The sequence below is a fragment of the Gopherus flavomarginatus genome, chromosome 19, assembly GCF_025201925.1.
Source record: "Gopherus flavomarginatus isolate rGopFla2 chromosome 19, rGopFla2.mat.asm, whole genome shotgun sequence".
In the NCBI taxonomy this organism is placed as follows: domain Eukaryota; kingdom Metazoa; phylum Chordata; order Testudines; family Testudinidae; genus Gopherus; species Gopherus flavomarginatus.
Genome location: NC_066635.1, coordinates 16325336 through 16340659, shown reverse-complemented (window position 1 = coordinate 16340659; position 15324 = coordinate 16325336). Strand labels below are relative to the sequence as shown.

The following is a 15324-nucleotide window of genomic DNA, read 5'->3' as shown; positions in this document are numbered from 1 at the left end:
GCCCCTGGTTCTGGTCCAAGCCCTGGTCCTGCCCCTGGTTCTAGTCCAAACCCTGGTCCTGCCCCTTGGTTCTGCCCCTGGTTCTGGTCCAAGCCCTGGTCCTGCCCCTTGGTTCTGCCCCTGGTTCTGGTCCAAGCCCTGGTCCTGCCCCTTGGTTCTGCCCCTGGTTCTGGTCCAAGCCCTGGTCCTACCCCTTGGTCTTGCCCCTGCCCCTGGTTCTGGTCCAAGCCCTGGTCCTACCCCTTGGTCCTGCCCCTGCCCCTGGTTCTGGTCCTATCCCTTGGTCCTGCCCCTGCCCCTGGTTCTGGTCCAAGCCCTGGTCCTACCCCTTGGTCCTGCCCCTGCCCCTGGTTCTGGTCCTATCCCTTGGTCCTGCCCCTGCCCCTGGTTCTGGTCCAAGCCCTGGTCCTACCCCTTGGTCCTGCCCCTGCCCCTGGTTCTGGTCCAAGCCCTGGTCCTACCCCTTGGTCCTGCCCCTGCCCCTGGTTCTGGTCCTACCCCTTGGTCCTGCCCCTGCCCCTGGTCCAAACCCAAGTTCTAGCACAGACCTTGTTCCTCATCCTGCCCTTAACTCCTACCCCCTCGTTCTGCCCCGTACGCCTATACACGCCTCCCCCCGTGGAATGGTTAAATGGTTTCTCCCAGGATCGTGGCCACCCCATACTCCCCGCGGCAGACCTGCCTCACAGTGGCGAGACGGGTTGTGCGCGTGTTTGCGAGCGCGCTCATAGCTCCGCCCCCTGGAAGGGGCGTGGCCTGCTGCCATGGCCCCGCCCCTACACGACATCCCCGGAGGCGGCGGCCATTTTGTCTCAGTGTGGGTCCTGCCTAGCGCAGCGGTAGCGTTCCGTCCGGTCGGTCAGTCCCGTCGCGCCCTGATCTGTGTCAGAGCCGGTCCGAAGGGTGGCTCCGTAGATGGCCAGCTTTCCCCCGAGTGTCAACGAGAAGCTCATCGGTGAGGGTAGTGTCTGTGGGGTCGGAGGGACTGGGCAGGGGAGCCTGGGGGAATGGGTGGGGTTGGGTACTGTGAGGGTGGGGAGGGGCTGGATTGGGTACAGGGTGGCCACCCGTGGGGGTGGGGGGAGATGCGCCTGGGGTTGGGTGAGGTGTGGGTATGGGGGGGCTGGAGGGGGGGTTGGGTGGCGTGTGGGTATGGGGGGGCTGGAGGGGGGTTGGGTGGCGTGTGGGTATGGGGGGGCTGGAGGGGGTTGGGTGGCGTGTGGGTATGGGGGGGCTGGAGGGGGGTTGGGTGGCGTGTGGGTACGGGGGGGATGGAGGGGGGGTTGGGTGGAGTGTGGGTATGGGGGGGCTGGAGGGGTGGAAGGGGTTGGGTGGAGTGTGGGTACGGGGGGGTGGAGGGGTGGAAGGGGTTGGGTGGAGTGTGGGTACGGGGGGGTGGAGGGGTGGAAGAGGGAGTGTGAGTACGGGGGGGCTAGAGGGGTGGAAGGGGGAGTGTGGGTATGGGGGGGCTGGAGGGGTGGAAGGGGTTGGGTGGAGTGTGGGGGGGCTAGAGGGGTGGAAGGGGGAGTGTGAGTATGGGGGGGCTAGAGGGGTGGAAGGGGGAGTGTGGGTATGGGGGGGCTGGAGGGGTGGAAGGGGTTGGGTGGAGTGTGGGGGGGCTAGAGGGGTGGAAGGGGGAGTGTGAGTATGGGGGGGCTAGAGAGGTGGAAGGGGGAGTGTGGGTATGGGGGGGCTGGAGGGGTGGAAGGGGTTGGGTGGAGTGTGGGGGGGCTAGAGGGGTGGAAGGGGGAGTGTGAGTATGGGGGGGCTAGAGGGGTGGAAGGGGGAGTGTGGGTATGGGGGGGCTAGAGGGGTGGAAGGGGGAGTGTGGGTATGGGAGGGTAGAAGGGGGGGTTGGGGGAGTGTAGGTGTAGGCAGGGAGGTGGGTATGAGGGGGTCCTGGAGAGGCGGTGGAGGTGGGCTGGGGGGGTTGGGTTGAATAGAATGTGGGCAGAGGTGGAGGTGGGGGTCCTGGAGAGGTGGGGGAGATGGGATGGGGAGCGGGGTTATGGGAGTTTGGGTGGGGGGACACGCCCACTGGAGGGAAGCCAGTTAGCGAGGGGAGAACCTCTGGAGAGACTGGGGGGTACATCGTGACTTGCGGCGAGGGAGTGGGTGGGTCTGGGCGCTCCCTGGATCCCGGTGGGATGAGATGTTGGGTGGGGAGAGGGGCCTGGATGGTGAGATGGGGGAGTGGGTGTGGATGCCAAGGAGGAACCCAGGCATTGTTGGCTGTGGATAGGGGGTGCGGTTACTATAGGCGTCCAGCTCTGTGGTTGCATAAAATAAAAGCTATCAGCCTCGTTGGAGTCTATAATGTGGTCGCTGGTTTGGGATGGTCCAGCTAGTGCCCATGGGGGGCAAAGGTTTTAACCACATTACGGAGCATCCTGAGATGCCTTAGGGGGGAAGGGAGAGCGATACGGTATGTACTCTGCGGCAGGAGGAAGGACACGTAGCTACCGAGGAGTTTTTCGGACCACGCTTGTCAACTCCTCCATTTAACCTGATGCAGCAGTCTTGATTGGCAAAGTCTTTGTCCTTGCCTTTTCCGTTTTGCAATAAGAGGTGGCTGCTAGTTGTGTGAAATCATAGAAATACAGAGTTCAGTCAACTTATTAAGTAAAAAATGGATTGTCTGACAAAATGGTTCTTTTGTTAAAGCTATTGTGTTTCAGTCACTTGTAAAAAATAAATAAATTTGTGGAGTATATATAATAGCGCACATTTTATGTGACTTTTTATTTTTGGTAATACAAAAAAACTCCAACAAAACCTGCAGACGGGATAGCAAGGGATTTCTAATTAAAAAAAAATTATATATGATACTTTGTTTAGCTATTTTGGACATTTTCTACTGGTGATTTTTTAAAACAGTCCCTGGTTAAGCCACAAAACAATGTATAAATACATATTTTCACTTACCAACATTCATTTCTTTTTTGGAAATGGTTAATAGCTGCCATTGCATGTGGTGGGTTTATCATGTACTCACAGAAACTCCACCCTCCTGTATGAATACAGACAGCACGTGAGAGCACTTACTCATGAAGGGCAGGGCTGCTGCAAGATTCCTTCCATTCACATGAGGGAGGCTCAAGCTCCAAGGCAGTTGATTTTGAAGTAGGAACATTGTAAATCCATAACAAACACTTACATGTTTAATAAACATTTTTAAAATTTCATAACAACCACATGTGATATTTTTGTACTCCTTCCTTTTAAATTTTCATTTGTAAAAATGGACATGCTGAAAAGCGCTATTTTGTCCTCTTAAATCTGTTGACTGGTGTAGTAAGGACAATAAAACTGCCCCTCCTCTTAGATTGGAGGGAGAAAATATTCTGTGTTCGGGTCCAGTAAATAAGAATACAAATATTTGACTCTGATTGCCCGATGCTACTTTATTCTGCTATACTCACTAGAAATAAGTGGGATTGAGTGGAATTTTTGGTATAAAAATCTCTCCCCATTTGCCTGACAGTACATCAGTAGTGGTGTTTTCTTTATGTGGGGAGATGAGACATAATGTAACTGACGTCGCACACATTTGTAAAAATTTCACCAAGTAAATTTTCTGTTCAGTTCTACTGAAATACTTGCTTGAATTGCAGAGAGACAAATTTTGGTGCTATCTGTAATGCTGGAGGCTAGAGTAATTTAATAGTTTCAACAGACTCTTAAATGAGATTTCAGCTGGGTTCATAATACCTTGAGATGTGGTTTTCTTGTTGGTTATTTAAGTACATTTCTGCTGCCTAATGACCTGAAGTTTTTGCAGTCACTACTAAGGAAGACTTTAAATGAATTTTTTGTGCAGCAGTCATTTTTCTAGCCAAAAATTAGTTTGTCTGATTTAAAGTAAAAATATCAGCAGAAATCTCTGCATTGTTGGTAATAAGTTTAAAATATGCTGAATCTCTTGTTCACATTTTAAATGGGATTTCCTTTTTGTTTGTTTTTTTTAGCAAGATCACGTCCTATAGGAGAGCTCTTAGCCCCAACGTCTCCTTTTGATAAGAAGTGTGGACGTGAAAACTGGACCGTTGCCTTTGCACCTGATGGATCTTACTTTGCATGGTCACAAGGACATCGCATAGTAAAGCTTGTTCCCTGGACCCAATGCTTTAATAACTTGTAAGATTAAAAACTGTGCAGTTTGCTATCAAATTCACTTCCTCCTATTTCTTCATTTTGTAAAAGAAATATGAGGTGACCTGCAAATAAATAAAGATGATGGTGTGCTGTTTTTGCTTCTTTAAGATGTATAAATGAGAGATTGGGTTATTCGGGTTTTTATCTATAACCTGTCTTGATTTTTATATAAGTAGGGGGAGTCTATGGACAATGGGAGAACTAGTGATATCACAAGTGAAAAACAGACTTGTGCAATGAGAGAGGAAGTGATTTTAAGCTTGTACTTTTTGTTTAACACCATATCAACTTCCTGAAACACAGAGAGAAGCTCTTTTAAGAGATTCAGATAGCCTACCTCTTCAGTTGAGGACTGAGAACTCCCACTCCAGTCTTTGGTTCTCCAACAAAATCAGGAAACATGTCCTTATATTCTTGGCATCTCTAAGCTTAAAAAAAAAAAAGAGTATTCTCAGCATATTTTCAGCACATTATAAAAAGAACACTGCACATTTTTAATTTGCAGGTCACTTTTAAGTCCATTTGGAAGTTGGTAAATTTTTGTGATTGTCAGCTGCATTTCCTTGTATAGCAAATACATTTTCTCTGCACTGTACTCGGTTTATTAAGTATGGTGTGCAGGCTTCAATATCTCTTACTAGGATTTTTCTAATTAAATGTAGTGTTTTGAAGGGCATATTGGTGAGTTGTAGCAGAACAGAAAGGATCCCTCCCTCCCCCAATCTTTTATATAAAAAACAACTCAAATACTTAACTGTAATATACATTCAGATTCTCACTAAAAATTTCAGTTTAAGTATAGCATTTAAAATGTTATCTTTCATGAAGGGTTAAAGAAGCTAACTGCTCTGTACAGAAGTAGAATTAGGAAACTGGAATTTATTGCTATAATGGGCAAGGTTTTCAGATATGGCAAACCCTCTTCACAACTGACGAACAAGGGACAGTCATTTTAAAATCTTAAGGTATTAATTTTAGATACAGTAGCAATATGTGTATTATGATTGCCTATAGATTTATTAGAATCAAATACTGAGTTCATTGTGTTTCTAGAGTAAAGCGCATTCTTTCTAAAATGCTGACTTGTTTTACAGCTTGTTACACGGCACAAAGAATGTTGCAAATTCAGTCAATGCAAGACTCTCAAGACAGAACAGTGATAGTGGTCAAAAAAATAAGCCTTGTGAGCATATAATTGATTGTGGTGATACAGTCTGGAGTCTTGCTTTTGGGTCTTCAGTGCCTGAAAAACAGAGTCGCTGTGTGAATATAGAATGGCATCGATTCAAATTTGGGCAGGATCAGCTTCTCTTTGCAACTGGCTTGAACAACGGGCGCATCAAAATATGGGATGTATACACAGGTACAGGAGCTTGTTTAAATGTATGTCTTGCCATTGTCACTTAATGCAGCATTGTAGCTATATCATAAACTAGAAATGGCTAGCTTCTAAATGTATTGGTTTATGAATGCTAATTTGAAAAGTGCAGTTAAAATGAACTAAGTTAGGTCTAAAAATAGAAGGAACCTTTGCAACTACAATTGTACTAAAGAAATGCTGTTGAAAAGAGAAATGGTTCAGGTTGTACTTCAGTGTCTCTGGGCTAAGATGGCAGATTACATACCAAACCATTACTGTCTTGTTGCTTTGTGAAATCTCACCTGAAATGCACTTCAGAAGTGTCATTTGGATGTGGCGGAAAACTGGGTGGCATGGGGGAAGAAATACTAGTTTAGGCCTCGGTCCATAAAAATGTGTAAGTATGTGCTTGACTTGAGACACTTGAATTTTTTAGCTTTTTTTAAGGAAAACTCAGCATTCCAGGTAGGGAAGAGTTTCCTTTAGTACTTTAGTTATGGGGAAGGTTATTTAGAAATAATTATCGCTTGCCCTACTTTTTTTATGAGCAATACTGATTCCGTTAAAATAGGCTGACAGTCGTAACCTTTGAAGCTACAAGGGGGTATGGGATCCTGTAATTTAATTTGTAATTACCATTATATTGGGCTGCAACTAACTCCTGGTCAGTTAGTAGTGAAATTACTTAATGAATATTAGGGAAGTTGCTATTGAAAAACTTGCTCTTTGAAGTTAAGAACAAAACCATGCATTCATCTAAAGATAAAAGGTAATTCACTTAGGTTAGTTCTCAAACATCTAATCTTGTTACTGTATAGATTTTAGTTGTTTTCCAGACCTAGTCAGAGTTGGAAAGATTAACTGCGTCTTATCACTATGAAGTATGTATACTAGATAAATTTCTTTACATATTTTAGATACATCTCTGCTCTAGCCTGTTTCCAAAAGTAGGCAAGAAGGAGGAATTTTATCTTTAAGCTTTATTTGTGGTCGTTTAATTTGAGTAAAAGAATTGCTATGCACTTTCTCTTGATTGGTATCGTTCTTGTGCAACAGGAAAACTCCTCCTTAATCTGATGGACCATACTGAATTGGTCAGAGATTTAACCTTTGCCCCAGATGGCAGCCTGATATTAGTGTCTGCATCAAGAGACAAAACGCTAAGAGTGTGGGACCTGAAAGATGATGGTATTGTTTTGTTTTGTTTATTTTTTAAATTCACCTGTTGGGAGAGCATAGAGCAATCTTTTTGCAGCTGTCAGCAGTAGTATCAATGTATATTTTGGATTTTTAAACCTTTATTGACCTCAGCCCCCTTATAGTAGTCATTTAATCATCATCCCATATAGTGCAGACTGTATCTACACCTCAGCAAGGAGCCATGTATTTGAGGTTCAGTGGCCATTTACAATGGTATGTGTGCTGACCCTGCTGGTCAAGGTACAGAGTTTGGAGGCCATTTCAGTATGGCAGGTAACTTGTATACAGCCAGAGTCTCTTTAAAACAGTAGTTTAGAACAACAGTACAGTGTCTTTTTAAGAAAATCTCTTGCATAAAATGTTAAATACAACTGGATTTGGACTATTCCTGGGGGTTACTAATCTGGAACTAATACTCCTAGTTTTGCCATTTTTTTTCCTTTGCAGGAAATATGATGAAGGTATTAAGAGGGCACCAGAATTGGGTGTATGGCTGTGCTTTTTCTCCAGACTCTTCCATTCTGTGTTCGGTTGGAGCCAGTAAAGCAGTATGTGTCAGAGTTTCTTGTTCATAAGTTTATTATTGAATTGTGCATATAATCACTTTAAATCTAAGTAACAAACAAAGCTTGTGCTCGGTGTCATGAACTTCTAATGTTTTTATGATGATGCAAGAAGTTGCATGAAAGAAATTGAAGTAAACTACCTAAGATGCCTTCATATACTGATTTATGAACTGAGAACTTGCACTGCTTTTAGTTGAAGAAACCTGAAGCATCTTTTGAAGTAGCTTGCACATCTGCATCTGTTCATAAAATAAAAATCAAGGAAAGTAAAACTTGTAGTGTTAAGAATGGACTATTTAGGCTCATGTTTTAATCAAATTATCTTGCTGTTGATTTTATCCTTTCTATTTCCTGCTCAATTAAAAGGACTTTCAAAGTCTGAGCTGGTCATGGTCTCTTCTGCTGAACAAAAATGTTTCTGCATATTCTCAAATACAAATAGCACTCATATGTCTAAAACATCTAGAATGAAGAACAGCATATTGGTTCTGTTTCCATCAGTATTCTAATATCCTGCTAAAGAACTGAAAGCAGTGCAGGTAAAGCACGTTTTAAAATAAACTGCTCTTCTTGGCACTGAAAAACTATTAATTAGTATAAAATAGCGGCAAGGGAAAAGACTAGCATATAGTTTATGAATAGTATACTAAAGTTAATTGATTAGCAAAACCATAATTAATGTGAACATTGAAGACTGGTAGCTAGGATAATTGTTAGAATGCATTTTATATTTTTTAAAAAAGTTTGGTAAATTAACAGTTCAGATTTGATAGAGAACAGTTTAGTCATTTAAAATAGAACAGATGTGGATGTATTCATTGATATTTTTAGGCTGTGTGTTTTCCATAAGCTTCTTGCTTTCCCTGTCACAGGTGGTGGCAGCAATATTGGTGTGATTGAGGTTAAGCTGGCACCACTCACACAGGCGCACAATGGTGTTAGCTGGGCAGAAAGAGTGGCATCTCTGGCTACCAGGCTGGGGGCGAACTTTACCATAGGACGAAGTAACCTTGCATTCGACTGCAAGGTGTACTGTACGTACGCAGGTGCTGGTTGATGTCCACTTTCTGCTTTTTTCTTTCTTTCTTTTTATTTTTTAATTTTCACAGCAGTGAAACCCATTGACTCCTAAAACTTAAATTTTATTTTCCAGTCTTATGGAATGTTGGGGTCTTATTAGTGAAACTGGTCAACATGATACTTATAACTAACTGACTTAAAAAAAGGTTTCATTTTAGTAAAGTGTGTGAGGCACTAATACTATTTTCTTTGGTTAAAGTTAAGTTTGCATTTTATCTGTCTGAGATATTGTTAGTATTTAATCTGCAAGTAAAATTGTACTGGGGGAAAAAGACCTAAAGAGCACTTGCAGGGACAGAGTTAATATATAGTTTTGTACCCATAAATTTAGCCTATTTTCTGTAACATATGTTAAAACATAGTAGATCCTTCATATCAAGATATTCTGCACAGTCTTCAGTGCAGTTTTATATAATGTAGAACTGCATGTAAAATCCCTCAATTAGTATTATACTTGTACTTCACCAATTTCTGTAGTAAAATTTACAGTAAGCTGGGTAAATCACAATACTCAAATGTTTTTGTTGTTGATATAATTAAACTTAAGATGCATAAATTTTTTTTAATAATGTGGTTAGACTTCCTTGTTATGTTGCCAAAGACATTTCTTTTGGCTGTGAATTCTCTTTGCTTGCAGTATCTGTTTCTCTTCCTAGGCTGACGGTGATCCAAGCGTATTGTAAACAAGTGATCTTAAACTCAAAGGGGATGCCACTGGAGTAACAATATGTTAACCTTACTTTTTCTGTCTGTATATTTCTTAAAAATTTGGTAGTTATTGAAAAGAGGGGATTAGTGCTTAACCCTATTTATTTCTGTGTATTTAATAAAATTTCATAATACATGGATTTCAGTAAAACTACATGGTTAAATTGCATTGCCTTTCTTATATTTTGGCTTATTTTGTAAATAACATCTAACAAACTTAAGTTAGAATTTGCATGTCTGCTTTAATTTTTTTTTAAAACTGATTTTAATCTGAGTATGACACGAGCATATTCTTAATTGTAGTAATTTATAATGCTTGATTTAATATAATCCTAAGTAAAACTAGCAGACAGTTAAGAAATGTAAATGCTGCATTGGGTATCTGAGCAAAAGCTATAACATTAGCTTTTCTAATTTCAGGTTTTTCTTTGGGATATGGATAAGTACTCCATGATTCGTAAACTAGAAGGACATCTCAACGATGTTGTAGCTTGTGAGTTTTCCCCCGATGGAGCTTTACTGGCTACTGCATCTTACGATACTCGAGTTTATGTCTGGGATCCCCATACTGGAGTTATTCTAATGGAATTTGGGTAAGCAGAGTGTTTAAATGTTAATTTTTAGTTCCCTCTTGGAATTTACAAAAGGATCTGACCATAGTTTATACCTAATGAAAATGTAAGGAGTGACAAAGTTATGGAACTGTTGCATCGTTGGATTTAATAAGATATGATGTCATATAACTAACTCAGTTGAAGTTTTATTTATATAAGTAAACCAATCAGGCAATACTTTAATATAGCACTATTCTGGATGGACATACATTCCAGCTCTCTGTAACTGTAGAATTGGTGACAGCGTATTTCAGTTCACATCTAGAAGGAAAGAGTTTTGGGGAAGTTAGTTATAGGATGTGAGACACAGATTTCAGATCCAGTCATTATTACTGACAGCTGTGGCAACCAGCAGTTCCTAATGAGTTAAAAATATCTTTCAATGGGTCATTATTTCATTCATAACAGCAAACATCTGCAATAATAAATACCTTTATCACTCACAGGATGTAATTGGCTCATTAGCACCCGTTATCAATTACCCTGTGTTGTTTATTATAACGTACTTCTGTAGACATCCTTCATTAATTGAGAAGGGTCCCTTCCTGGACACCTGGACTCTTACAGATTGAGAGGAGCAGGGAATAATTAGAGCCTAATACTTGATTAAGTTGCTGAGCATTGGGCACATGCTCAGTTCAGCTTAAGAACAGATACTGAGGCCTTAAAATCCAGACACACTTGGGCTAATACAGCACCGATTCTGAGAGTCTTAAACTCAAATTCTTTGTATATTGAACGTACACAAATCATAACCAGTTAATATTTATTAACAGAATTGCTAAAATGGTTCAAGATCTTATAAAAACCTAAGGCATGCCTGTTAATTGCACAGTAATTGGAAAGAGAATGCAGGGGACTGGACTAGATTACCTCTTGGAGTCCCTCCCAGTCCCATGATTCTTACTTGGTTAGCTTGACTAATAAATGAGAAGAAACTCAGCTTTGGACAGTAGAAGGCTAGAGTAATACCATATTGGCACCAAACAATAAGATTTTATTCCCTGGGAGAAAACTGCTCTATCGTGTAGTTATTAAATTCCCTTGTTTTATAACATGAAATATTATTTTTGGGATGAACAATTAGCTCAAAACTCTGTTCTGGGGGAGTACTTTTTCTGTAATTGAAAAACCTACTAGTGCAAATGTCTTCAGTATATAAAGAAATACTGTGGTGCTCTTTGTAGAGCTTTGTAGCAGTATCTCTTAATTCATACTTCAGAGGTGTGTGTGTGTGTGTGTGTGTGTGTGTGTGTGTGTGTGTGTGTGTGTGTGTGTGTGTAAAAAATAAAAAGTGTCCTGAGGTCTATCACTGATCATGGCTAACAGAAACTCCTACATAGTTTTCAGTGGTTATGCTGTTAACTGAGCCTGTCTTTGTCTGTCTACAGGCATCTGTTTCCTGCTCCAACGCCAATATTTGCTGGGGGAGCGAATGACAGATGGGTTAGATCTGTATCTTTTAGTCACGATGGACTGCATATTGCAAGCCTTGCTGATGATAAGTAAGTATGAGGAAAGAGTTGTCAGACTCTTGCTGCTTCTCAGTAATTACAAATTCCTTGTACAACCACAACTTATTTTTTTAAACTGAGAATTGACTTCTAACTGACAGACTGCTTGTACCAATGCCTTGCTGTCTGAATGATGGTCTGTTGTAAAACTCTCTCCCATAGCCATATAAAATAAACAGGAGACGGTGGACAGGGTAGATGACTTAAATAGCATTCTAAATATACAAAGATATCTGTAAAAGGGTGGAGAAATAAAGGACCTCTGTTTAGGTTTAAATCATTGAAATAGTGTGCTTCTGTGTCTGTTTGAATTAAATTTTTCTTGAAAAAAATGTCATCAGTATGGTTACTTGGGTCATCCTATTTTACTTCTGTACTTGTATATGGTTTTGTTAATAAAGACTAACAGTAAGTTTTTAAAGTAGAAGATTTTGAAGATAGGGAAGGCATCCTGTCTAAGGCAAGGAAACACTTGGTTACCTTGCTAAAATGAATACCGAGAACTCCTAGCAGAAATAACATCTGCTAATGTTTTGAGACTCAGCCTACACTTTCAGATCATCAGTTAAAATTCTTTGGCTGCAGTAAGCTACTGTTTTTTGCATGCTGTTACTAAGTCTGTAGTGTCTGTTACAAACTCTTCAAACCACTTACATTATATTTAGAACTGCTATCTGTCTGATACACAAATATAAAGTTATATCTGACTATATTAGTGGTTTTCAATCTGTGGTTTGTGGACCCCTGGGGGTCTGCAGACTGTTCAAGATTTCCAAAGGAGTCCACACCTCCATTTGAAATTTTTTAGAGGTTTGCAAATGAAAGGTTGAAAACCACCGGACTACATGACTGCAAGTGAAAATAGTATATTATAAATATATATTTGTTTCTCAATTAGGTTAACACTTCATAAATTATTGTACTGCATTAAAGAAATGGATTACTCGACCTTTAACAGCGAACTTTTTTCTTCCAGAATGGTGAGGTTCTGGAGTATTGAAGAAGACTGTCCTGTACAAGTTGCACCTTTGAACAATGGGCTTTGCTGTGCGTTTTCTACTGATGGCAGTGTTCTAGCTGCTGGGTGAGTATACAGCTAATAATTCTTAACTTACGCAGTAATATTCATCCTCAAAGGACTTTGGAAATGTTAACTAACAGTTCTAGCTTCCTCATTTCTAAATGATATTTTGTTGCTTTTGATTGTTTGAAGGAGGGATCAAAGCTTAGTCACTCAAGCCTTGAGTTCAACACCACGGAGAGTTTAACCAGCATAGTCTTGCTCTATTTCTCTTTAATATTTAGGAAATGATCAAGCAAGCAACAAACGTGGGTCTGACCCATACACACTACAACAGCACGGTGCAAATGCTGTAAAAGCCCTCTAGCCATCCAGGGAAGAATTCTCCTTGTGCAGGTAGTGCACTTGGCAGTCCTACACAGGCCCCTTGAATTCCCTAGCATAGTACACTGCTATTTATAGTCTGAGCAGCTCAGTGTCTGCTGCCACCATTGCTTGAGAGAGAGAGAGAGAGAGAGCTGTGTGAGACCTGCTGGATGCTTTTTCAGCCCAGGAGCAGAGCATGCAATCTCAACTTTGGTATTTAACATCTAGAGATAGGGAACAAGTAGTTCAGAGGAGAGGATTTATCTGGCCTTTCCCCAGCTATCGAATTATAAGGGTGTGCAATTCTGAAAGTAGTTCTGTGGAATAATTGACTTTTATGTGTTTGTGTGCAGAACGCACGATGGAAGTGTGTACTTCTGGGCAACTCCAAAACATGTGTCCAGTCTTCAGCACCTGTGTCGCATGGCAATTAGAAGAGTTATGCCTACTAGCCAAGTCAAGAACCTGCCTGTCCCTTCAAAAGTGGTGGAGTTTCTTTCCTACCTGACTTAATCCAAAAAAACCCAAATCCTTTGCATGTGACCAGTCTGCTGAAACTGGTAAAATTACTGGTACATTTTTAAAGAATCTTCAAGCTTTATTCAGCCTTCAAGCTTCAAACTCTACAAGTTTTCAAGATCTATTTAAATTTGATACATCTAAAAAATCTGTCCTGCATTTTGACAGTGGAGTTTTTAATATTTATAAAAAAAAATTCCGTAGAAGTATTTCTGAAGTTCTCATGACAATTTTCTAAAATCTGACTGTGAAAACATGTACATATGTAGATGTGAGCAGCTGTGTGTTATCAGTGGACCTTCTAAATTGCTTTTCTGATTCAGTGTATATCGTGTATATATTGTTTCTGTAGAGCCATCAGTGCTGTAAAGCAGAAGGATAGCTGTTATTCTGGGACACTGAGTTAGACAAATATTGATTTAAAGAAGCTTAACTGCTTTGTACATACATACATTAGTTGGGGTTCAGGATGCTGATCCACAGATACAAAATTGTTAGTTTTTTTTTTGTGGAGAGGTACAGCTTAGTTTTCATTAGTGCTGGTGTGTGGTTAAGAGAAGTAAGTTGAGTGAGGGATGGATTAGATAGACTGTAAGTCCGGAACATCAATTAGCAAACTTTTGTCATCCAAAGCTGGCCTTAATTTTTGCAACAACAAACATTAAATTTAAACCCTGGGTTGTGATTAAGAAAAATATCCTTGAATTTCTGAAAACTAACTACTGTATTGTTGCCTGGTATGTTTTCTGTAATATGTGAAGTTTACAGACTTGTATTATTCTGCGACCCTATAATATCTCTTGAGAGGGTGATATTGGTTAACTGCCAACGATAAGCAAAATGTTTGCTTCTGCCTTCTGTTATTTATCTGTACCTGCAGATATAAAGAATGTATGCATTGCATAAAATGCCTGATTATATATATTTTTTGTTTATTATTAAAGACTTGTACAAAAACCTCACTTTTTTCTGAAACCATGATGTCTGACTTTTTTTGTATGCAAGGTGGTGTTGGTTATGAAAATAATTAAGTAGTTTGAGTGGAAAGTGTTAAACTATATTGTGATAATACTCTAAACCCTCAGGGACATAATACAGTGCATATAATGGAGGAGGGTTGTGTGACAGACCCAAACCAGTGGGGTACAGAAGTCTGGTAGAGGACAAATATACTGGTCACTGGGTGAGTAGTTTTCTGTTACCTGAGTGACCAGAGCAGGGGCTGCACTAGAGTAATCAGGAACCTGCTAGAACCAATTAAGGCAGACAGGCTGATTAGAACAACTGCAGCCAATCAAGGCAGGCTAATCAGGGCACCTGGGTTTAAAAAGGAGCTCACTCCAGTCAGGGAGTGGGGAGCCAGAGGAGAGGAAGTGTGTGAGAGAAGCTGGGAGCAAGAGGCGCATGCTAGGAGCTGAGAGTGAGAGTGTGCTGCTGGAAGACTAAGGAGTACAAGCGTTATCAGACACCAGAGGAAGGTCCTGTGGTGAGGATAAAGAAGGTGTTTGGAGGAGGCCATGGGGAAGTAGCCCAGGGAGTTATAGCTGTCATGCAGCTGTTACAGGAGGCACTATAGACAGCTGCAATCCACAGGGCCCTGGGCTCGAACCCGGAGTAGAAAGCGGGCCGGGTTCCCCCCAAGCCTCCCCACTCCTGATCAGACACAGGAGAAGTTGACCGAGCCTGTGGGGAAGATCACTGAGGTAAGCAAATCTGCCAATAAGTGCAGGACCCACCAAGGTAGAGGAGGAACTATGTCACAGTTGATAGTGTTAAACCGCATGTCAGTATATCTGAAAGTATTTAAGCTTCTCAAAAGGCCTTCCAAAGATGTGGAAGATTCTCTTTGGCCATGTGTACACCATGCTTTTGGCATAGATGTGCCAGGCAGGAGTGTAAAGAGGTGTGATCCTTGATTGATAGCTGTGCTGACAAAAGGTCCTACTGTAGGTGCAGTTCTACTGGTGCTTTTACTGGCATGGGTGGCTTGGGGCCTGGAATAAACTATACTAGTAATATTGCAGTGTTGCTGGTATACACTGCATCCACCTTAAGTCCTAGGAGCACTTTGGTACCGCACTCATGTGTAGTCATGGCCTTATACAGACGCAGAGAAAGTCTGTCCAGTTACTTAAACATGCAGTGCTTTTCTTCTTAACCCATACGTTATATGTACATGCATGTATAAAATGTTTGCTGGTGGGCTAGAAAATTCCAGAAT

General features: G+C 41.5%; 1 protein-coding gene across 1 annotated transcript; it reads left to right on the top strand.

The window, feature by feature from the left end:
• The first annotated feature begins 792 nt into the window (after positions 1-792).
• WSB1 (WD repeat and SOCS box containing 1) lies at positions 793-14065 on the top strand. Its single transcript, XM_050929656.1, has 9 exons — positions 793-955; positions 3969-4137; positions 5250-5518; positions 6572-6703; positions 7163-7263; positions 9490-9662; positions 11075-11188; positions 12174-12281; positions 12938-14065. Exons 1-9 carry the CDS (start codon positions 916-918, stop codon positions 13095-13097), a joined length of 1266 nt encoding a protein of 421 aa, XP_050785613.1. The 5' UTR covers positions 793-915; the 3' UTR covers positions 13098-14065.
• Positions 14066-15324: the final 1259 nt, after the last annotated feature.